The sequence below is a fragment of the Aedes albopictus genome, chromosome 3 (assembly GCF_035046485.1).
Source record: "Aedes albopictus strain Foshan chromosome 3, AalbF5, whole genome shotgun sequence".
Classification (NCBI taxonomy): Eukaryota; Metazoa; Arthropoda; class Insecta; order Diptera; family Culicidae; genus Aedes; species Aedes albopictus.
The window spans coordinates 25,144,388-25,169,387 of record NC_085138.1 but is presented as its reverse complement, the minus strand read 5'-3'; the positions used below and the strand labels follow the sequence as shown (position 1 = coordinate 25,169,387).

At 39.8% G+C, this 25,000-nt stretch overlaps 2 protein-coding genes across 4 annotated transcripts in view; one reads left to right on the top strand and one right to left on the bottom strand.

Moving 5' to 3' along the window:
• Positions 1–25,000, bottom strand: part of LOC109418403 (tyrosine-protein phosphatase corkscrew) — a 318,951-nt gene that overhangs the window by 252,474 nt on the left and 41,477 nt on the right. For all 3 annotated transcript variants that reach the window (XM_062855670.1, XM_062855672.1, XM_062855671.1), the window contains 2 exons: positions 22,718–22,905; positions 22,513–22,642 (listed from right to left, as the gene is read on the bottom strand). In XM_062855670.1, coding sequence (XP_062711654.1) covers positions 22,513–22,642; positions 22,718–22,905 — 318 coding nt within the window. The remainder of the gene's footprint in view (positions 1–22,512; positions 22,643–22,717; positions 22,906–25,000) is intronic.
• On the top strand, positions 19,644–21,795 carry LOC109418404 (carboxylesterase 4A). Its single transcript, XM_019692590.3, has 4 exons — positions 19,644–19,901; positions 19,960–20,232; positions 20,285–21,306; positions 21,371–21,795. The coding sequence occupies exons 1-4, from the start codon at positions 19,710–19,712 to the stop codon at positions 21,585–21,587; spliced, it is 1,704 nt and encodes a 567-aa protein (XP_019548135.3). The 5' UTR covers positions 19,644–19,709; the 3' UTR covers positions 21,588–21,795.

Sequence of the window (25,000 nt, the reverse complement as noted above, 5' to 3'; positions counted from 1 at the left end):
TTTTTAGAAAATTTGGCAACTTTGGGTTAAGCTTACATACAAATATTTTTGAAAATCTTTCACGTAAATCATGTTCAAAATTACTTTGACTTATTATCTTTCGATGAGACCTAGGAAATCGGACGCAAATTGGCGGAGATATGGGCCTAAAACAATGACATGTTTTTGAGGGGGTGACCCAAAACTTTTGATCGGCAGTGTACAAAATGCTTCAATCCACCTTTTATGAAATTTGATACACATAAAAATCATACAACGAAGTGTTTCCAGTCAATTGTTTCTCCAATTTTACTGGAATTGTAGAGTATTTCTATATGTAGATTCTTACTAATACAGTTTCAGTTCACGTTGAGCATCCGAAGCCATCAGTCATTCCGAATAGCCCTCCGTATCTGGAATTTTGTTCTGAAGTCGGACTACGCCACCCGGTATAGCTGACTTGTTGTTTTACATGACATATAACACAAATTTACATGACATATCATGTAAACCATCATAACTGGAAGGTTACATGACTGAAATGAAGTTTACATGCTGTGTAATCCTCATTATTTTTATCTATGCAATCTGTCCTACAAGGTACTCTTTCAAATTTTATACCGCCGTCTTTCACCGATTGCAAGAAAGGTCGTGGGGCAACATCAGGCTGGATTCATTGGTGAACGTGATACAACGAACCAGATGTTCGCCATCCGCCAGGTGTTGCAGAAATGCCGCGAATACAACGTGCCCACACATCACTTGTTCATCGATTTCAAATCGGCGTATGATACAATCGATCGAAAACAGCTATGCCAGATTATGCCCGAATACGGATTCCCGGATAAACTGATACGATTGATCAAGGCGACGATGGATCGAGTGATGTGCGTAGTTCGAGTATCAGGGACACTCTCGAGTCCCTTCGAATCTCACAGAGGGCTACGGCAAGGTGATGGTCTTTCATCCTTGCGAAGGAACACCAAAACCCCGATAGAGTAAGCAAAAACACGAGGAGCCAAAGCCGTAGCCTAGAGAAGGAAGTGCAACGCTCATGTAGACGGGACAAAAGAGCGTGGGCGGATTCTCTAACCGACGAAGGTTAGAAAGCCGCAAACACCGGCGAAATTCGTCTCCTCTACGATGATAAATGCTACAATGCCCGTGAAAGACACGTCTGGACAGCTATTGATCGACCCGGCTGACTAGTTGAAACGCTGGTTCCAGCACTTTTTTAGAAACTTTCGAGTGTCGGCCACGCCATCAACACCTCAGCATGATCCGCGAAGGGTCCGACGCATCACCCGTGTCAACACCGAAGCTCCATCATATTGTCACGATCCGGATCATCATTATTGGATTTCAAGACCCAATCTACCTGGTGTTCATTGATTACGAACAAGCTTTCGATCGTCTCAATCACGAAAATATCTGGGAAGCCCTCAGGCGGGCGCAAGGGTGTCCCTGAGAAAATCATCGGCCTTGTTGAAGCACAGTACATGGCATTTTTATGCACAGTACTGCACACCGGTGTTTTGTCCGATCCCATCCTGGTCGTTGCTGAAGTCAGGCAAGGATGTATCGTATCACTGCTACTGTTCGTCATCGTAATCGACGAGATCCTGGTAGGTGCGATTGTTCGTGAGCCCAATTGTGGATTGCTGTGGCAGCCCAGTACAATGGAGCACCTAAATGACTTTAAACTGGCTGATGACGTTGCTCTCCTAGCTCAACGGCGCTCTGATATGCAGAGTAAGCTCAATGATCGTGTCGATCGCTCTTCGGCGGCAGGTCTTACCATCAACGTCAACGAGATTAAATCGTTAGATGTAAACACGATCAACCCTTCCATCATTACAGTAGATGGGCAATCAGTGAAGAATGTTGAAAGCTTCCAATATTTTGGTAACTAAATGGTGGCCGATGGCGGCACCAAGATCGATATAGGTGCACGGATCAAGAAGGCGAGGGCTGCTTTTACGAGTTTAAGAAATGTGTAGAAAAACAATCAGATTAGTCGACGCACCAAAATCCGAATTTTCAACTCGAACATGAAATCTGTGCTGCTGTACGCCAGTGAAACTTGGTGTGTAACAGTGGAGAACACTCAACGGCTGCAGGTCTTCATCAATAGATGCCTGCGGTATATAATTCGTGCATGGTGACCTCACAATTGCATCTCCAACGTAAAGCTCCATCGTCGATGTCACCAAAAGCCGATAGCGACAGAAATTCGGGAGTGAAAGTGGAGAAGGGTCGGCCACACTATACGCAGGAGCGGGAACGAAAACTGCAGGCAAGCGTTAGATTGGAATCCAGCAGGACATCGTAGCAGAGGCTCATAGCGGCGCAGCTTCAGCAAGGAAATAAAGTAAGGTACACCGGGGAAAGTTGAAACGGGTGGGTCAAGATGAAACAGCGGCTTAACATGATGTTTTCCAATGATGGTTAACAGCTTGTATGCCAAAACACATAGTTTTTGATTCAAACAATGTTTTGGCGAAAGAAAAATTTCCAAATTGTATTGAAAACTATTTCAAAATTTCATGTTTCATCTTGCCCCGGTGTACATATATAAGTGTATATTTAAGTCGACAGAAAATTGACTTGGTCACAGGTCAAGGCTATTGCCCAGGATGGAGTCCCAGGTGCTCAGGACTGAAATCAACAAACAAGCCATATAATTGAATCATTGAAATATCATACTCGAATGTTCTGGAATGAGGATTCTCGACGTTAGACTCACTACTTGCCCTAAGCCGCCCACTTGTCAAATGGGAAATGAAGCAATTTATATGATCCGCAGTCCATCCGGGGACTGTTCATCAAAGTCTCCCGGTCCCGTCCACGCGAGCGACCATTGACTGGATGCAATTAATCAATCGCAAACGACGCAAATGACGTCAATTCTACGGACTATGCGTTCAACTAGCGCTGAAGTAATCGCAAGCTTCCTTACTGTGTCACTATCGTCGTCGTCGTCGCCTGCACGGCACGGGTTCCCACCTTCCCGCGGTACGGAACACTATTCCCGGCGCCGGACAACGCGACGCGACACCTCTGCTCTGACTAAATGAACGGCATTTAAATTATTTCCAAGCGCCCATTGTTCAACTCACCGCGAACAAGAAGCTTCCTACCTCGATTATGAATGTTGTTGGTGATGCTTCTCATTTGCTCAATTCCAGCAACTACCCAATGCACCTACTTACATGCGTTTTCATTATAATAATAATAATCATCGATTTATGGCCAACGAGTTTTACGACCACCGTCCGTCGTCATAAAGTAGCCTCGAAAAGTTGAACCCATCCTGTTTGTTTACCATCATCATCATCTCGAAACACCTAGCCTAGATCATGGATGGAAGCAGCGGCTTCTGGGGTTTTATCAAGCTTTGCGAAAACTTGAAAAGCGGCCGAAATTTTGTTTTTGCTGTGTCATTGTTCCCACAGTCGGCCGCCGAACGCTTCTTGACCTGCGTGGGCCAGATGTTTGACGTCAATTTGGCTAGTTTGGTCAACATCGAGGTTCGAAATCAGTCACACGATAGCCCTGCTTATTGGAAATAAGGCAGAACGAGGTGAGATGAGCCCATTGGCTGAATTGCGCTGTTAAACACATCATAATTGGAAGTAGGATGAATAATGTCTTATAAGGTATGTCAAATCCAAAGCTGATGGTCCAGAAAAAGAATTTGATCAACATTGAAGAAGAAACTACCCGACTAGAAGATTCTAACAAAAACATAACATTATTATACCAACCCTGATATTTATACCTCATTGTGATATAATCAAGTTTTAATATCTTTAGGGTTTAAAAAATATATCTCAATTATATCATATTATGTTATAAATGTTGTTTAATAACTCATTGTGAAATAATTTAGTTTCAATTACTTGACATTCAGAAAATCATTTTGTACAATTGTATCAAAATATGAAAGGAACTAGTTTTCTTGAAGCTAAAACTTATATCATATTTTGTTATAATATTGATCATAACAAAATAGCTCATTATTTTGATTAGACCGGTGCGGTGTACTTTTGTGTTACAATTTTAGTTATTTTAACATCATCCTGCACCTAGATTATAACATAATAAGTTATAGAAAATATTTATAACATCATAACACAATGTGTTATAAACTTGATAGATTTTTCTAGTCGGGTATCTACTAGTTTTCGATCAACTGAACATCCTTAAAGAATTCCAAACCATTCAAAACGAACTGAGTTATTAGAATTAGGAACCAAATTATACTTATATGCATTTGTAAGGTTCTGCATTCTTATGAGTTTTGATTTCGATCACTTTTAAAAACCTCCTCTATTCGTCTATTCTTAATTAATTCTTCTTCAAACGGATTGCCTTCTAGTTTCCACGAGTATTTTCGAAACAACGTTTGTATTCTCTACGGCCGAGAGAGATTTATTAAAAAACAGTGAGTTAGCGCTAGCGTAGTTACGGTATACTTCGTAGATTGGATACCAACAACATTCACATACGTTTTGTCATGGGCGTAGCGCACAGTTGACGTATACTTATAGATCTTGAGCTCTATTGATTAAAACTGGCCACAATTATGTTCATGTGATATATAATAGCTAGTGAATGCTGACATTGTCAATGGTGGTTACGTCAACTATGCGATCATGGGCAGTTCAGAAATTCTTTTAGGAACTTCTTCGGGGATTCTTTCAAAAATTCCACAAGAAATTCTCCAGAAGTTTCTCCTAGGGATTTTTTTTATTACCGTACGGGTTTGGGCCGAAGGGTCTCAGATTTTCATGAATTTTTTTTCCACAGGCAGGGCTCATGGATATATGAACAAAAAATATGAGAAAAATTCAGGGTCGCCTATTTTCCCGGAAAACTCAGGTGGAAATTCTTTGTTTTCCCCTGACGCTACTTACTTTGAAAAATCATAACTCAAGAGCGAAGCATCGTAAAACAAAGTTTTTTTTAGAAAATGAAAGCAAATTTTCTCAGAAATCCAAAAAAAATATGAATTGGAAAAGTTTCTCACAAAATTTTCCACAGTTGAGAAAATTCGTAAAGAAAAGCCGGAAAAACTATGCCCGAACTCGTGAAAAATTTTCGAAAAAATGTTTTTGAGAAGGTTATTTTATAAGCTTTAATCGCTGAAATTTTTGGTATGCACTTTTTTTCGTTTTTGAGTTATGACCATTTTTTGTTGAAAAACGTCCAAATGTGCCATAAAAGCCTTTTCTTTGAAACATCATAACTCAAGAACGAAGCATCGTAGAAACAAAGTTTTTTAAAGAAAATGAAAGCAAATTATCCTAGAAATCTAAAAAAATATGAACTGGAAAAAGTTTCCAACCAAATTTTCCACAGTTGAGAAAATTCGTAAAGAAAAGCCGGTAAAACTATGCCCGAACTCGTGGAAAATTTTCGAAAAAATATTTTTGAGAAAGTTTTTTCATAAGCTTTAATTGCTGAAATTTTTGGAATGCACTTTTTTTTCGTTTTTGAGTTATAGCCAATTATGTCACAATGACCATGTAAGCCTTTTTTGGTTTTCACACCAGACATTCCTCCGGAAATTCATCCTGGGATATCTATAGAGGTTCAGAGCAGGAATATCTTCCAAAAACCCTTACTGGAAATTTTATCAGAGATTAGGTAAAAAATAATCCAGGAGTTCTTTGAAACATTGTACAAAGCAATCTTTTTTGAGTCCATTCAAAGATTCCAACAATAATTCGACCAAAATTTATTGCAGACATGGATTCAACAGAAATTCTTCCAGGAATTTGTCAAGAAAGTGTTCCTGGGATTTTCTAAGAAATTCGTCATGGGATTGCTTCCGAGATTCCTCATGGGTTTTCTTCAGGAATTCCTCCATGTTCTCCTTCAAGAATTCCTCCAGGGATTCACACGGGAATTTCTTCTGTGTTTCTTCCAGAAACAACTCAACGGATTATTTAAAAATTCCTCCAATGATTCCCTCAGGAACACTTTTTAAGGAGTTCCTCTTGAAACTCTTTCAGGAACTCATCCAGGAACTAATCCAGTACTTCCTCCGGGACTGTTTAGGAATTCCCTTAGGAATGACTCTAGGAATTGCTTCCGGGATTTCTCCAGAGGTTTCTTCAGGAGTTCCTACAGGGATTCCTTCAGGATCTGCTACAGGAATTTCTCAAGAAGTCCCTCTAATTAATCTTCTCAGAATTACTTCAGGATTTCTACAGAAATTTCTCAAAGGATTCCTCCAATTTCTACAGAGTTTCCTCGGGGAATTCTTCCAGGGATTCCTCTAAAAAATCATCCAGTGATTCCTTCAGAAATGCCTCTAGAGATTCCTCGAGAAACTCCTCCACGAATTTTTGTAGAGATTCCTCCAGGAGTATTTTCAGAGATTCCTCCGTTAATCCCTACAGGCATCCTCCAAGGATTCCTCCAAGATTTTCCGCAGGGCTTAACTCGGGAATTTCGTCTGTGATTCTTTCTGGAACAACTTATTTTAAAAATTCCAACAAAGATTCTCCCAGGAATTCTTAAGATTCCTTTAGGAATTCCTCCTTGTATTCTTTAAGCAACTCATCCAGGAAATAATTCAATACTTAATCCAGGAACTGTTTAGGAATTCCCTTAGGAATTCCTTCTCTTCTAAGGATTCCTTCAGAATTTCTCCGAGAATTCCATCTGTGATTTTTTCAGGAAATATTCCTGGTATTTCTCTACGAATTTCTTAAAAGATTCATCCACGAATTTCTTCAGGAATTCCCCTAAGGTTTTTCCCAAGGATTTCTCTGAGAATTCCTGCAGGGGTTTCTCTAAAAATTCCTCCAGGAATTCATCTAGCGATTCCTCCAGAAACTCCTCTAGAGAACTCTCTAGGAGTTCCTCTGGAGATTCTTTCAGGAATTCATCTAGATATCCTCCAGGGATCCATCCAAGAATTCATACAAGATTTTTTTTTCAGAGATTCCTCCAAGAAATCCTCCAGGTTTTCCTCAATGCATTCCTTCAGGACTTCCTCCAGGCATTCCTCCAGAGATTCTTCTAGAAATTGCTTCCGGGATTCTTCCAAAAATTCCACCAGGATTTAATACAGAAATTTATCCAGGAAATCTTCAAGGAATTCTTCCAGGGATTTTTTTCCAGCGACTCCTACAGGAATTGATCCAAAGATTTCTCCAGCAATTACTTCAGGGAATCCTCCAAGCATTCCACCAGGAATTCTCCTAGGCATTCTTTCAGGAAATTTTCCAGGCATTCTTCCAGGGATTCCTCCTTGGATTCTTGCAGAGATTTCTGCAGGATTTTTTCAGCGATTCCTTCAGGAATTCCACCAGATATTCCTCCAGAAATTTCTCCAAGAATCCCCCAGGAGTTCCTCCAGGAGTTTTTCCAGTAGTTTCTCCTGGGATTGCTTCAGGAATTTTTCCTGGGATTCCTTCCTAAATCCACGCAGGCATTCCTCCAGGATTTCATGCAGGATTTTTTCCAGGGTCTCCTCGAGGAATTTCTCAAGGAGTTTTTCCAGAGATTCCTTCAATAATTCTTCTAGGATTTACTCTAGGAATGCCTTCTAGATTTTTTTCAGGATTTCCTCCAAGAATTCTTGCAGATTTTCCTCCAGAAATTGCTGCATGGATTCCGCTTAAAATTCCTTCAGGAACTTTTTCAGGGTTTTTTTCCAGGAATTTTTCCACTAATTTCTCCAAGAATTCCCCCAGGGATCCCTTCAGAAATGCTTTAGAGGATTTCTCCAGGATTCTCCCGGAATTTCCCAGGGGATTTTTGCAGAAATTTCTCCCAGAGTTCCTCTAGAGTTTCCCTCAGAAACTTATCCAGTGATTGTTGCAAGAGTTTCTCCAAAACTCCTCCAGGAATTTCTTCAAGGATTCCTGCAGCAATTCTCAAAGGAAAACCTTAAGGAATTTCTCCGGGTATTCCTCCAGGATTTAATCCAGGTATTTCTCCAGGAACTCCTCCAGGAAATTCTCCTGGAACTACCCCAAGAATTTCTTCAGGAATTCGTCTAGTAATTTCTCAAGGAATTGATCCACGAATTGCTCCTGAACATCCTTCAAAAATTATGTCAGCAATTTTTCCATGATTTTTTTTTTCTTCAGAAATTCTTCTAGGAAATTCTCCAGGAACACCCTCAGGACTTTTTCAGGGATTCCACCAGGCATTTTTTAAGGAATTTCTCCTGAGATTCCTTCATGAATCGCCTCAGGGATTTCTCCACGAATTTCTCCAAGAATTTTCCCATGGAAATCCTTCGAAGATTCCTCCAGGAAATCCTCCAGAAGTTCCTCTAAGGATTCTTCCAGGAAATCCTTTAAGCATTTCATCAGAAATTCTTCCAGGAGGAGAACTTCCTGGTATTCCCCCAGATATTCCTCCAGGGATTTCTCCACTAATTTCTTCAAGGATTCCTCTGGGATTTCTTCAGGAATTCCAGCGAAGATTTCTCCAGTAATTCCGCCACAAATTCCGCTCCAGGAATTTCTCAAGTGATTTTTCAGATATTGAAATAGAAATCTCTCAGCATTTGTCGGGAGATTCCTCTAGAAATTCATCCAGTAATTCTTCCAAGAATTCCTCTAGAGATTCCTTCAGCAATTCTCACAGGAATACCTTTAGGAATTCCTCCAGGCATTCCTCCAGGATTTTATTCAGGAATTTCTGCAGGAAATACCCCAGGATTTTTTTTCAGGAAATCCTCCAGGAATTGCTCCTGGACATCCTTCAGAAATTATGTTAGCAATTCCTCTAGGAATTTATTCAGAGATTCTTCCACGAAATTCTCCAGGAATACTATCAGGATTTTTCAGGGATTTCTCCAGACATTCCTCCAGGAATTCCTTCAGAGATTCGCCCAGGAATTGCATCAGGAGTTCCTGCAGGTAATTATCCTCCAGAGAATCACCCAGAAATATCTCCAAGGGTCCCTCTCTCTCTTCTTGGCGTAACGTCCTCATTGGGACAAAGCCTGCTTCTCAGCTTAGTGTTCTATGAGCACTTCCACAGTTATTAACTGAGAGCTTCCTCTGCCAATGACCATTTTGCATGCGTATACCGTGTGGCAGGCACGAAGATACTCTATGCCCTAGGAAGTCAAGGAAATTTCAAGGGTGCTTACAGGAAATCCTTCTGGAATTTCTCAAGGGATATTTTTTGAAATTTCTCCAGCAATTCCTCCCAGAGATCCTCTGGAGATTTCTCCAGTATTTTTTCCAGGGATTGCTCCAAAAATTCATCCAAGAAATTTCTCCAAGCATTTTTCCAGGATTTTCTGTTGGGTCTTATCCAAGAATTCTTCCAGGAATCACGTCAGGAATTTGTTTAGAAGTTTCTCCAGGCATTTCTCCAGGATTCTCTTTAGAGATTTTCCCAGGAATTTGCTTAAGGGATTTCTCCAAGAACTACCCCAAGGATTCCTTCTGAAATTTCTCTAAGATCTCCTCTAGGAATTCTAGGAAGATTTCTTCTGATTATTTTTCTAGGAATTCCTCCCAGAATTCCTCCAGGAATTTCTCCAGGACTTCCTCCAAGGACTCCTCTAGAAATTGATCTAGGATTTCTTCTAGTATTTCCTCATAAGATCTCTTCAGGTATTCGTCCCATAATTTATACAGGAATTCCTCCAGGTATATTTTCTGAAATTTCTCCAGGGATTCTACAGGGCTTCCTCTAGGCATTCCTGTAGGAATTGCTCCTGGGATTTGTCCAGGAAGTCTTCCAGGGATTGTTCCGGGAATTCCTCAAATTATTTCTTCAGAAATTTCTCTCAGGTTCTCTTCAAAAAATCATTCAGGAGGTGCTTTGGAAATTTTAGAAATCCTTCAATCATCTTTTCAGGGATGTACCTAAAAACTTCTCCAGGTACTGATGATATTTTTTAATTATTTCAAGAATTTCTAGAAGAATTCCTCCAGCAAATAGTATTTGGGAGATAATTTAAAAAGAACTCATATTGGAACCAGGAGATTCTAGTCCTAAAAATCCTTAATCTTCCAGAAATTGCTCACCGCTACCAGCACCACGTTGAATAATGTAGATCAGGCGAGTTTTTTAACGTATTGTACAAAATACAACAGCATGACTGCTGAAGGATTAAATAACGCATTTAGAATATAATTTTATTATATTCAATTTCATCGTATTTGCGTATAGATATAGAAGCCAGTATAGGCACAAATTTGCTAAGGGTGCTTGCCGTAAATGTTTCAAATGCGCGAAGCAGATCCATAATGAAGCAGCGATAATCTACCCCTTTCTCCCCTAAAGCTGTTACGTTCAGTGACACCCGTGACTGGGAAACGATCGATGCATAAATTAACGCACATGTACCAAATCAACTCCAAAAAAATCCAGATGAAAAGGTCAACAATCTACATCTCCGATTGAATTCATCGGGTAGTCGTTGTTGACGACGAATCTCCAAAAACACCTAGGTAAGATGTCGTTGTTGGTAGACACGATGTCGCCGACTGTGCGAAATCGATGTTCAATGCCGTCCGAATTGGGCTGCGGTGATAAACAACAACCTTCCAATTGATTCAGCTGGTTTGCACCGGTTGCTAGTAACAAGTTGGGTTCGTTTGTTTTTCTTAGGAAATTAATCAGCCTCATCGGGCTAAAGATTTCCATAATAAATAACATTATATTAATTAATAATGCATTTGTTTGCGTGGATTGGCTGTGCAAAAGGGGTAATGATGATTCAATTGGATCGCTCTGAAGGTTGTTCTGATACTGACTGCACTGCGGAGGAATGCCAAAATATTGATACAAGTGCTGTATAATTAGGGAATTCTTGCCTGGAAGGTCGGTAAACAGACCAATCGATGTGTATAAGTGACGAAATTGGAATATGCGAAAATGAAGATGATTGGGTCTCTGTTAAACGTGATGAAATCCCGAATAGCACATTCTAACAAGAATTGTTATGTTTGTAAATAGTTGTGCATGTTTCGTTATTTTGTATTATGTGTTCCATGTACCTCGTTTGTTAATACATTCCCGATCGCTTAATAAGCATTTGTAACGTTCTGGGCGTTTCGGGCAACAATTATGTACAAGACATGAAAACTGTCCTCTAACACGGACATCAAATTGTAGACGGTCTTGTGTTGTTCCGCGAATTGAGGTACCCCTTAGGATTTGAAATTTCTAGACCAAGCACAAGCTATGAAAGCAACTATCGCTGCGAACTAAAGGCAAACTGCCAGAAAAAAATACGATCACAGGATTGACTGATGGACTTCGTTACCCATTTGGGTAACTGGACACAATTTATGTTATGTGTTGCATGTTTCTGTTTTGTGCATTTGTAATGTTCCATTTTATTTTTCATATTTATATTACACCAGTTGTAAGTATTTCAAGAATTTGTTCAGATTCAGCAATATCAAATTTAGTTTGTTCAATAATTTTCCAATCTTGGAATGTTATCTCATTGGTTGATCAATTTTACCCCGGATTGAAAGTTTTCAAATTTGGCAATTTGAGCATTTTTTTTTATAAAAAGTAGCAGTGTCTTGTATTAATTTGTTGCATGAGTTACCTGCGATCCAAGTAGTTAAGAATTTCGCCAACAAGCTTAGCAAACATTCGGTTTGTTAGACAAACTGACGTCCGTGAAGCTCAAAGAGATTGCGTCCGTCGAAGACTACGTTGACGAACTGATGACGACGGCGCAAAATCTGAGTGAAATCGGATTCCAGGTAAACGATCAGTGGTTGGCGTCACTTTTATTGAAGGGGTTATACCGGAGTATTACAACCCGATGATCATGGGATTGCAAGCTTCGGGCATCGATCTGACTGCTGCTGACGTTGTGAAAGCGATGATACTTCAAGATGTGAAGAGTTCTGGAACGGAAGGAGCGTTGTACACCAAGCAGATGTCAAGACATCCGAGAAATGAAAAGAAAAACGGCAACTGTTTCACGTGCAAGAGGCCTGGACACTTCGCAACAAATTGTCCACAGAAGCAACCAATGAAGAACAAAGGTAAGGCTCTTTGTGCAATGCTAGGCCGAGGAAAGGAAGAAGAGTGGTACTTCGATTCAGCCGCAAGTAGTCACATGAACAGAAGCGATGAAGGTTTCAAGAAACAGGAGAATCTGGTAAACTCAATCGATACTACGCACAATCAATCCATCAAGTCGGTGGCGAAAGGACTTGTCGAATTGGATAATCCTGATACGCGCAAATCAACAACTGGATATGTCTTCAGAAAGATGGGAGGAGCCATTTCGTGGAGTGTTAAGCGGCAACCGAGTGTGGCGTTATCATCATGCGAAGCGGAGTTTATCGCATTATCTTGAACAACTCAAGAAGCGTTTATGGTGGCAGCAACTGGTTGAACAGATTGATGAGAAGCAAGCGATACCAATATTTTGTGATAACCAATCCGCAATATGTATGACTCGAAACGATGGTTGTAATCCCCGGACGAAGCATGTATCCAACCGCTATCAATTTGTGAAGGACGTTGTGGAAAAAAGAGACATCAAGCTCCATTACATTCCAACAGATTAACACCCGGCTGATGGATTTACGAAAGCTTTGGCGAGGCAGAAGCATTCTCAATTTATGAAGTTAACCGAGATCGTCGGTTAAGGAGAAGCGTTGGATGAGTAACCTGTGATCCAAGTACATAGTTAACCTTCACGTACCCGACCCCCGACAACTAATTTTCAAAATGCTGGCATTTCGTCAATTTTCATCCGATTTTTTTTAAGTCGCCCTCAATTGATCATAAATTTGTGCAAGTTTATTACGCAGCATCCATTTATTACGTAACGCTAAAATCGAGATTTGTGTGAAGCGGACCTGGTATGATGGTTAGAACACTTGACTATCACGCCGAGGATCTGGGATCGAATCCCACTCCCGACAATCTCGCAAAATGAGAGTTCTTCCTTCGGAAGGGAAGTAAAGCGTGAGTCCCGAGATGAACTAGCCTAGGGCTAAAAATCTCGTTAATACAGATAAAAAAAATCGAGATGTTGTTTTGTACAATAAACAGTAGAACTACATTTTCATTCCTTGTTCAGCTTTGACCAGAACGCAAGTGTTTTATTTCCACTTACAAGTTAATTTCGTTTACGAAACTTGATTGGACCTGTATCAGTACATGTTTCAAAAATATTAGTTTAGAATCATGGTTCCGGGTCATTTGGCCGAACGCCATTTGACCGAAAGGGTCATTTGGCTGAATGCCGTTTGGCCGAAAATAAATGATGAACTTAAGTGACCATATCACTATTCCTCGCATCAATATAACTCGAAAGAACAGCCTATGATTCAAAGAAGAAAAAAACATTGATAAATATTGTCAGGTTCAACGCCAACTCATCCCTGAATGTCAAAACTAGAAAGAATAGCCTATGATTAAAACGATTAAAAGAAGGAAAAATTTCTGATGATCATATTGGTAGTTGGAATGTCAAAAACTTCCTCTGAATTCTTTTGAACATAATTCGGCCAAACGACCATTCGGCCAGATGGCATTCGGCCAAATGGCGTTCGGCCAAACGGCATTCGGCCAAATGGCCGGACACCTAGAATCATATGCAATATACAATATGCAATATGGTTTCATTGAAAAGAATAGAGGAAAAGTGATCAACTTCCTCCCAGTTTACGGTACTCAAACAATTCTTGAAGATTTTTTGTAGTAAAATCCCTAATAGAGTTTCTGAAAAAATGCCTAGAGAAATTTCCTAAAAATACCTGAAGCATGTTTGAAAATATCTGAAGAATTCCGGAAGAATTTTTACTAAAAAAAATTCCGGTGGAATATATAAAAGTATCACAAAAGGAATTTCTGTAATAATCGCATGAGGAATTCTAGGAGAAATCCCAGGAAAAATCTCTTGAGTAATCCCTGAGAAAAATCATTGGAGAAATACCTTTGAAGAATTCCGGAAGAGATCCTTATAGAAATCCGTAGACAGGCCCGGATTTAAGGGGGGGCAAAGGGGGCAAGTGCCCCGGGCCCCCCAATTAGGGGGCCCCCCCAAGAGTCCATAAGCACTATATATTTTGTTTAACGAATTCATAAAAATGCACATCAAAGACGATTGTATTTATTGTATGTCCTAGAATTGTTATAATTGGGTTCTTTAAGGGTATCCATATTTTTTCATAATCTGAAATCGAAATACAAAATTTCATAATTTTGAAGCATTGGAACTATTTGCAGATTGGATTCAAAGTTTTTTGTGGGATTTCTTTATTTTTCGATATGAGCTGCAATTCTGTTTGTCTGTTTTGTCAATTTTTGTTTTAAAACAATAATTTTTATATTTCGATTAAGCTGAAAAAAATATTTTAATTACTTAACAATTCAAATGATTAGAGTTTCAATGTGTTTCCCAGAATTATTATTTTGAGGGATTGGTTTAAATGCAGCAAATTCAGCTCTAGAGAGATATAACAGTATTCAACAATTTAGTAATACGAAGTTTATGTTTTATTTTGCTATACGCGAGTTTTTGTAAAACCCCTAGAAAGTTTTTATTGAGTTTAGAAGAAAAACTTATTTATGTGAAAATTACTGCAAAAAAGCGTCTCTAAACAGAGTGCCTTGAAAGATTAAGTTTTTCGGCGTAATGTAAACAAAACTTGTTGATCAGTCTGTTGATTACGATCATATTCTGAAAACAACTTCTTAATATACATCTGCACAAGCTCATTGAGGACAGATGTTATCATGGGAAATAGAAGATAATGATTCCTGATAAATTTGGGTTAGTTTTGAAAATCTAGTTTCCTGAAACATCTCGGAACAGTGGTTTCACACATCTTTTTCACTGTGATTTTTTATTAATTTATTGCCAAAGTTGCTCCCTGGGATACTAACTTTGTTCAATCTGAATCTTCAAATACACGAAGAATATTGCAATCGTAATGAAAATTTCTCCACATTCCTATGTGTTAAAATGAACGCTCAGTCCTAGAATGTGCAAAAGTTGAATGAATTCGAATAAATGTTTAAAATATATGTAATGTCTATCTGAATAAGATGACATTTATGCTGCAAATTTGAATGCAGTATCTTGATGTTTTTGGAAAAATATTAAAATAAGTGTTCGTAACTTTTTTCTTTATTTGAATAATATGTCGACATTTTTGAGAACTGCATTGTTAGAAGTAAACTTATTATAGGACATCGGAAGTAAGCAATATTTGGCATGAATATTTCCTACAATAAAACTATATCGTTGAAAACGATGCGAAATACATGATACAATAATAATTTGAATGAACGAAATAGTTGTATGGCTTAGTTTTTTTTTTCAGAAACGCAAAAAAACATAAAAAATATAAAAATACGAATAATACACAATATTGAAAAAAAAAACGTTTTGAATCTTCAAAATCTTGCTCTTGGGGGCCCACTTTATAGGGTTTGCCCCAGGCCCCCCGAAGCCCAAATCCGGCACTGTCCGTAGATAGATCTTGGAATGAATTACTAGATGATGAAAGACTGGAGAAATTAATAGTTAAAGATCTGGAGAAATTCCTAGAATAAGTCCTGGTTAAATATCTGACGGAATTCACTGAAAACTACTGGAGGAATCCCTGTGGAAATTCCTAGAGGATTTCCTGGCAATGACATTCTTGAATGCCGCCTTTATTCCTGGGAAACCACAGTAAGAACACTTGGAAAAAATAAGCGTGAATGCCTGGAGGAATTCCAGCAATAATTTCTTGAGAAATCGCAAGAGGAATTCTTGAGGTTAAATATTATCTGGAAAAATCACAGGACAAGTTTGGAACTGGATTAGAAGGAAAAACGGCATTAAACTCTTCATTAGAGTGGGCCAACGTTTATGGAGAAAGTTTAAATTTGATCGCATCAACCCGGAACAAAGCTTTTTCAATATATATTAGCGTCCTAAACAACTGTGCAAAATGTGGTAGCGATTGGTTGCGTCCCCGTATTCCACATTGCGATTGAAATTTGTATGGAAGTTAGTATGGAAAAACGTACTTTTTGGCATTATAATTATAAGTAGAAATTATTTGTCTAATACCATGTTCCTAATGACGTTGAAGTATAGCCTAGGATATGCCTAATAACTTTACCGAAGACCGCAAAGTTATCCGACTCTTGTGAAAAAAGTTAAAGTTATTGGTAACTTAGGCCAAACATTGAGATATTATTATTGATGTTATTCCTTTACATAGCATCAACGGTCAATCTGTACGTTATAACTTTTTTCGCAAGTGTCGGATCACTTTGCGGTCTTCGGTAGTTTTTCGGCATATCCTTGGCTACAATTCAACGCCATTAGTTAGATCTGTTTAGACAAAAAAATCAATTTATGAGAAAAATGCAAAAAAGCACGTTTTTCCATAATAAATTCCATACAAATTTCAATCTCAATGCGGAATACGGGGAAGCAACCAATCGCTCCCAAATTTTGCACAGTTGTTTTGAACGCTAAAAGGAATCGAAAAAGCTTTGTTCCAAAAAATCGAGTTTGTTGACCCAGTCTACTCTTCATGGCAATAGTGCAAAAGAGCATGGATCGGAACAATATGCGGAGGTTTCATACAATTGGAAACTATTGACTGTATTGGAGCTCGATCGTTGATAGAGACGCTATGATTGATAATGCAATATTATAAAGAAAAAGAAAAAAAATCAGTCAAAACTAATTTCCCATAGCGTCAGCACATTTTAAGAAAAATCGGTGAACAAAACAAAATCATACGGACTATGAAATCCTTTTCTTTAAGCTGTTCTTGTGTGCGATTTCTCCACGAATGCCTTCTTTGGTCCTTCGTATTCTTTAACGGATTCCATTTGCGGATTTCTCTAAAAAGTTCTTCAGGGATTTTTCTACAAGTGTTTAGCCTGGAATTCGTCGAAAAATATATTCTACAGGAGGAATCCAGAAATTCAGTCTAAGGGTTTCTCCAGGGACTTAAGGACAAAACGTCTTAAATTTTTAAAATGAGTAGTCGTCAAATGAAGTTCTGCATGTTGTGTTCATGCGATACCCGTTTTTGTTTACTGTTTGCTATGCAAATAGTGAGAAAAGCTAAAAGAACCCATTATTTAAAAAAAAACATGCTGATGATTGCACTGGTATTGGAAGACAGTTTATTTTTTGGTTTAGGAAGATAAAATGAAACATTGTTAATGGGAAATACTTTACTTTTTCGACATTTCGTTCCTTCGACGTTTTGTGATTTCGAAGTTTTAGTAAATCTAATACTGAAAGAAAATCCCAAGTAATATTTTGATGGTCAATTAGTCTTGTAGAGGTTTCAAGATAAAAACGAACCTCTTTTGTTTTGGCTTTATGATGGTTTTGAGAACCTCTTCTAGTCTATTTGACTAGAAAATGTTGCTTGGTTTCAGAAGGGACTTCTGCGGGAATAAAAAAAAAACTCCTGGAGGATTCCAACAAGTTACATCTGGAGGATTTACTGAAAGAACATCTGGGGGATTCCCTGTAGGTAATATTGGATAATTTCTAAAGGTACGAATCAAGCGAATACTCTTGGAAGGATCCAAGAACAAATTAAAAAAAAAAACAAGAAGGGACTCCTGCAGGAATCCCGATTTTTTTGTGAAATTTTAAAAGAAAGTCCTGCATAATTCCAAGACGAACACAGAAACAGGAAGAACTTGAAAAGAACGTCTTGATAAATTCCCAAACAAACATTTGGAGGTATACCAGAAGGAATTCCGTTGAAATTTGAAAAAATCTTGATTTTTTTTTTCGTAGAAACTTCTGAAGAAGAATCCGAAGGAATTTCAGAAGGAACATCTAGGTGGATCTCAGCAGGAACTTCTAGAAGAATATCTGAAGAAATCCTTATGGGGCCATCCATTAAGTACGTCACGGTCCTAGGGGGAGGGTTGTGAAAGTATAACAAGCAATGTATTAAGTATGGCAAAAACCCACACAAAGGGGGGAGGAGGGATCGCAAATTCCCAATTTTAGCTTAATGGATGCTCCCTATAGAAGCTCCAGAAGAAAATCAAAAAGAAGCACCAGAAAAATAAACCACTGAAGAAATGTCGGAAGGATCTTCTGGAGAAATTTCAGGTGTCAGCATAGTCATCTAAACAAAAACTTCTAAGAGAACTGTAACCTTGAGGAATCCCAACAATATTCTTGGAAGAATCCCAAAAGAAACCGTTTTGGGAAACCTAAAAGTAATTATGGACAAATTCCAAGAAATATATAGAAAAAAGCAATGAGATTTCAGAAAGGTATCCCAGAAGACGCTTCCAAAACAAACGCTTTTTTTATAATTAATGGCGGAAAGGAAGCAAAACACCTTGCATTGGAATGCTATGCAGAAGTTTTACGAAACTGTCAATGGCGTGCGGAGATAAACAGCGCTGCTTTCCTTCATGTTTAATGACCGAGATGGTAAATAGTGTGGAGTCTCCAACGCTAGATGAGGTTAAAAAGGGCAATTTAAGAACAGGAGAACAATAAGACTGCTGGAAAGGAAAAACCACATGATGAGTTTTCCAACCTTCCTTTTGCATCACATTGGGAACAGCTCGCTGGAGTAGTGTACGGTTTGGGCCAAAAATGACCCTAATGCCAAAGGAGGGTTAAACACGGTAGAGAACCGTCACACGAAATACTTCACCGTACTCTGTAAAGCCATGGGAACAAGAAGGTCTACCTGCTAGCTGGCTACCAGATGCCCTATGTCCAGGGATGGGAACACTCACTTGCAAAGAGTTACACTCACTTGCTATTTTCTCAGCTCAGAAACGTGCAATCAAGAAACGATGTATGGACGACTTTTGTCTTATGGTTTTATCTAAAACTTTTCAGAAGGGATTGGGGGTCACACACGAATCCCAAAGTCGTGACAGAGCTGTGAAAGTGACTCTCCACGAGGTGAGTGTAATTTACACTCACCTCGTGGAGAGTTGCCTTCGCAGCTCCCTCACAACTTCGGTATGCGTGTGCGACCCTTACTCTATTCGGCAAACTTTTAGACAAAACCACAAGGCAAAAGTCGTCCATACATCGTTTCTTGATTGCACGCTTCTGAACTAAGAAAACTGCAAGTGAGTGTAACTCTTTGCAAGTGAGTGTTCCCATCCTTGCCTATGTCCTTAAAAAGGGGATATTCACAGAATGAAGTGCGTCAATAACCGAGAAATACCTAGCCATTCTCAATTCAGCGTAATCAATATATGTCAAGTATTCTGTTCAACAGATTGAAATCAATGAAGGGAGTTGTTCGATTAAAAACGTGAGTGTGGCTAGATACGAAAAATCTTTGCCGGGAGTTTGTTCTTCAGCGCAAAAGGTGAACAGTGAGTGTTTGCGCGACTAGATTTGAAAGAATCCTTACCGGGAGGTTGTTGGTCGATCACCATACATTTTGCAAAGATTTTACAATGGTTCTCGGAAAATCTCCGCAACAGCTTGTTTAACAATCCTGCATTCTTTAAGAGGCCACCAAAATTTCCATTTAGTCACTTGTTTCATTTTTTTTTCTCAGAGCGTCGTAGCGTTTTTTTTTAACATCGAACAGGTGTTCCGCGGGGTGAAACACCTGAAAACCCCTGCATTAGGCCTACACTATGATGCAACCAATTGATGAAGTGGATTCTGTAGAAACCACTAACCCAATCGCAATCGATTGTTGCCCGCTGATAAGCTCCAAGCGAATGATGAACTTCTACGTTTGATCAGTTTTATTGCAACAGGCTCGACAGAAGTTCAGTCAACAATGCTAATCTCATTGCTTCTGCTTATAACACTCAACGTAGCATCATCCCGGGCCTCTAATCCCTGCATCGTCCAACTTAATTCCAACAGCACAGGCGTCGGCATTCTAAATGAAACCTTCACCGGCAACGAACACTGCGTCTTCTTGGGAGTTCGCTATGCATTGCCTCCCACGGGAGTCAGGCGATTCCAGGTGAGTGAACAACAAAAACTTGAATCAAATGTCTACGTCAAGATCTACCGTATTTCAGAATCCGGAACTCTACTTTCCGAGTGGACCACAGAACTACACCACATTCGGCAGCATCTGTCCACAATGGGACGACATGAACCATTGGGGAAAGCTACTCGGCAACGAGGATTGTCTGTTCCTGAACATCTACGTACCACAAGCAGGAGGGGATTCGACCCAAGTCCAACAACGTCCACGATACCCCGTCCTGGTTTACGTCCACGGAGGATCATTCGTGATTGGATCCGGACGAATTTTCGCCACTCACGGAGTTGATCTCCTGATGGACCATGTGAGTTTGATAGATCATGTTCTGAAAGGTAACTGGTAATAGCATCTTTCAGGAAGTAGTGGTTGTGGCGATCAATTATCGTCTATCGGCTTTGGGATTCCTCAGGATCCCCGAGTGGAACGTGGTTGGAAACTTTGGGCTGAAGGATCAACGCGTCGCACTACAGTGGATTCAGCAGAACATAGCCGCCTTTGGTGGGGATCCCGAGTGTGTTACATTGTTAGGTCACAGTGCAGGAGCTGCAGCCGCAGCTCATCATCTGTATTCTACGGGATCACGTGGGCTGTTCCACAGGTTGATCCTCATGGGAGGATCTAACCTTGTGCCGTTTGGTTTGCGGTATGCTCAAGAATCTAATGTAACTGAAAAAGTAATGTCGGCATTCAACGTGACTTCCTTGGAAGAACTTCAGCAGATCGACTATCGAGAATTCCACAAGAAGTACATCTTCGAGCACGTTCCTTTCATGAACCAATACTCGCCATATTTCATCCAACCCGTTGATGAAGGTTCCGAGGGTTCGGAAGCCTTCATTCCAAGGCCGCCTCACGAGCTGGTCAAACAGAAACCCGCCATGCAAGTTCCGATTCTCATGGGCCTGACTGCCACCGAATTCGAGAAAATTCTCTATTACAGGGATCAGTTCTTGCTGGGGCGAAATTTTCCATCGAACGATGGTGACGACCAAATTAAAGAAGCTATGATCCACAAAGTTGTGACGCAGCGATTGAAGAACGCTACGAATCCTGCCGCTGTTATCGAAAAATTGACGAACATGGCCAACGTGTACTATCCGACGAAGCGATTGCTCCGTCACCTGGTGGACTTCCAAGGTGATCTTCCGGTGTGCTACTATCGGTTCGAGTTCGACGGTCGATTCGGATACTGCAAGTACGAGTACAGTAAGGCACTGGTGCGGGAGCGGTTCTACGGAGCCATACACGGCGATGACTTGGCGTATGTATTTTCGCCGTACATTGTGCGACAAGCGCTGGCGAATAGGACTGAGTTTCGGAAGGAATGGAAGGTCCACGAGAGGGTCGTCGAACTGGTGAGCAACTTTGTGAAATTTGGGTATGTGGGGAGTGCTGGTACCGCAGGGAATTACTGTAAAATCACTAGATGTTTCTGATTCTAGAAATCCAACGCCTCAGGACGGGATAAACGTTAAATGGCCTGCCTACAACTCGGACGGTTCCAGGCCGCTGTATTTGAACATAGACGATGAACTTGAGGTGCGAGTTGAGAACGACGAACGGGACGAGTACTATCGACTCTGGGAACTTACTTACCAGTGTTTGTATTATAATGAATGCAAGTCGATAGAGTTATTGGCAAATAACGGTAACGATTGAGATTTCTGTAATGACTGACTAGGATTTGCTGGTAAGGAAAAACGCAATTTGTAAAAAAATCGTGTTCTGGTGGGTTTCGAACCCACGACTCCGTATTCGCTAGACCGGCGCTTTAACCAACTAAGCCACAGAACATGTAATGATTCTGGGGAATAGAAATGCAAACAGACTCCAAAGCCACACTGTGAACGCACCACAAACTGCTTGATGGCTAGGTATGCGGAGTGCGAGAGTAAGTCAGTTCATAAAAACAATTCGCTCTCACTTGTAGTTAGTGGGCACAAACAGGAGTGTGATGTGGATTGGCATCTAAGCCGAAAGAGTGATGAGTTTGTGAAAAAGAAGTGTTCACGGTGCGGCTTCGGAGTCAGTTTGCATTTCTATTCCACAGAATCATTACCTGTTCTGTGGCTTAGTTGGTTAAAGCGCCGGTCTAGCGAATACGGAGTCGTGGGTTCGAATCCCATCAGAACGCGATTTTTTTTTACAAATTTCATCTCTCAATTTGTCAATTAATAAGCAACATTTCGAGCCTTCTAATTACAAGTTCTCCAGTACTGATTAGGAGAACATTAAAGATTATAGTTTTATAATTCGAATTGGCAGACATATCTCTATTTATCAATCTAGCTAAACTGTTGATACATAAGCTTCGACCTTAAGATTTGAATACATAACAAGTGTCGATTTATAGTGGATAATCGAATAAAACTTTGTGCCTAATGAGTGTTTTCGATTAAGTATCATTTGTTGTGTTAACTTTAGCAATTGTAGGTATATCTGATAACCACGTAGTCAATAACACCGTGAAAGGCGTACTAATGCGACGAGTCGACCTTAACCAGCCAGTGTACGATATTCACGAAATCCGGCCAGTTTACAAACTAGATAAGTAATGCAAGTATTAAAGCAAGAAGACACTAACCTTTCAGTCGTTGGTTCGGCGCATATGAGCGGTTGCTTGAGCTCGATGATTTGTCCGTTCTTCTCCTTCAGCTGGTTGCCATTTTCCATATAATACTGAACCAACTCGGACAGGGTGGCAAATTTTTCACCTAAAACGAGCAGAAAATCCGGATAATTTTGGGTGGTCTGGTGGTTATGATACCAATAGTAGCAGCGACACTTACCTCCATACAGATCGAAGAAGTCGCCGTTGTTCTGGATCTTGATGTGGGTAACCTCCTTGCCACGGCGGACGGATAACGTGAAGGCGCCCGGACTTGAAGAGGATAACCGCGCCAGGAAGGAGCCATCGAATCCCCGCTCCAGGAGCATCTTTTCCGCCTCGACACCGGACACCGACGGGTGGAACCACCTGAGGGAGTGACGGGAGATGAAAGAACTTCGTTAGTCTACATGGTAAATGAGTTTCCTTTTTTTTTTTTCAGAAATACAGTAATTTGTCATCTATGTTGGAAAAATAATGGATTAAGTTATACTCTGGCGAAGAAGGTGAATAGGGTCCTCGCCCTCGGAACCGTCGAGTTGGTTTCCTACTCAGCGCTGGAAGGACTTTACAAAAAGAGATACTTCAACCCTCTAATACCCAATCCCGCCTTTAGACGGGGTATAGTTTGAGCATTTTTGTAATTTTTGTTTCGTGGAAAATCATTTTTTTTAATATTTTTGGCTGATATTTAGGACTGTTCTGTATATCTCAAAATGGTTTTTGGTGTAATTTAAAGCGTGTTTACATTTTTTAAAAATCATTGAAAAATTGATGTTTTAGTCACCTTTTAGAAGTCATTGTTTATTTTGTATTTAAACGCTACAATTAACATATTTTAAATTTTTCCCAAATCATTCTATCCTTGTTTAATAGTTTAAGCGAATCGAATACGCTCTAAAATTATTTTCCTTTAAATTACACGGAAAATAAAATTTTCTATGAAATTTTTTTTAAATAATAATATTTCAACAATAATCATAAAATTTCAAAATGTTTTCATCTCAAAAAATCCGCTCCCCAAATTGGCTTCCAGGAAAAATATAAAAGTGTGGGGATGTTCAAAAATAAAAATTAGAAAAATCAAAAACTGAAATTCACGAAATCGAGAATTAAAAAGAATCATCTTCCAAAACATGTTTAAATCGATTTTAGATGACGAAAAATGATATTTAGATCAAAATAAAAAATTTGGGTATTAAAGGGTTAAAATGAACTTAAATAAACGGATCGACAAATTCGCGATAGAGCGAGCGAAAACACGACGAGCCAAAGCCGTAGCCCGTCAGTTTTATCCCGCTCTCGAGAAGGAAGTGAAACGCTCATGTAGATGAAAGCGAGAAATGTGTTAGGGACTGTTCATAAACTACGTAGACCAAATTTTGGCCATCGCAGCCCCTCTCCCCCCGCGTAGACTTTTATCCAAACAAAAAAAATTGAACTTTGTATGGAGTGTAGACTTTGGCCAGACACGCCCTCCCTCCCCCCAAAAAGTCTACGTGGTTTATGAACGGCCCCTTAGCGCTAGTTTCGAGTACTTTGGAAACGGTTCGCAAATGTCAGCCACACGTCCAACATCTCGGCATGATCCGTCAAAGGTTCAACGCGGAATGGCATACATTTCCCAAATGGAGGACAACGTGCCACTGGAGCCGACCTATCGATACCTGAGCCCCCTTTATTAATTGTTGACATTCTCCTGTCCCTAGCAGCATCTTCGGCTCCTAACACTATCGATGAATATATTTACTCTCTGTATAGAGTAATCCTTGCAATACCTGAAAGAATCCTGCAGTAATCACTGAAGGAAACTCAAGGGAATTTGAAATCATCTGGGAACGAATCTTTGATAGAGTTTTGGGAGAAATCCCTAAAATCCTCAGAGCATATTCCTAAATCAATCTTGAGAGGAATGCCTGAAGAAGCCAATGACGGATTCCCGGGAGAAATACATGTTATATTTTTTATTTTTATATATTATTATACATAAAGGAATCCTGAAGGCAATCCTTGTAATACCTCTGAAATAATCTCGGAAGAAATCCCTAAAGGAAACTCGGGAAGAATCAATGAAAGCAGTTCTTAAGGACTCAATGAAGAAATCCTGGGAGAAACCCCAGAAATATTTCTAATGAAACCCCTGAAAGAATTCCGGCAGGAAACCCGAATGGAATCCCTAAGAGAATCTTGGATTAGTCCCTGAAAAAATCTCAAAAGAAGTCCCCGTAAAAAATCTGAAGGAATCCCTGAAAGAATCCTGGGAGAGAGAGGTTTGTCTCTGAAACATTCCTGGTGTAATCTTTGAAGAAACTCCAGGAGAAATCCTAGAAGAAATCTCTGGAGGAATCGTTAAACAGAACTAATATAGAAATACCCCTGGGAGAAATCCAGAGAGGGATCCCCGAAGGAGTTCCTGAAGAAGGAGGAATCCCCCTAAAGAAATCCATAAAAAGACGGCGGAAGG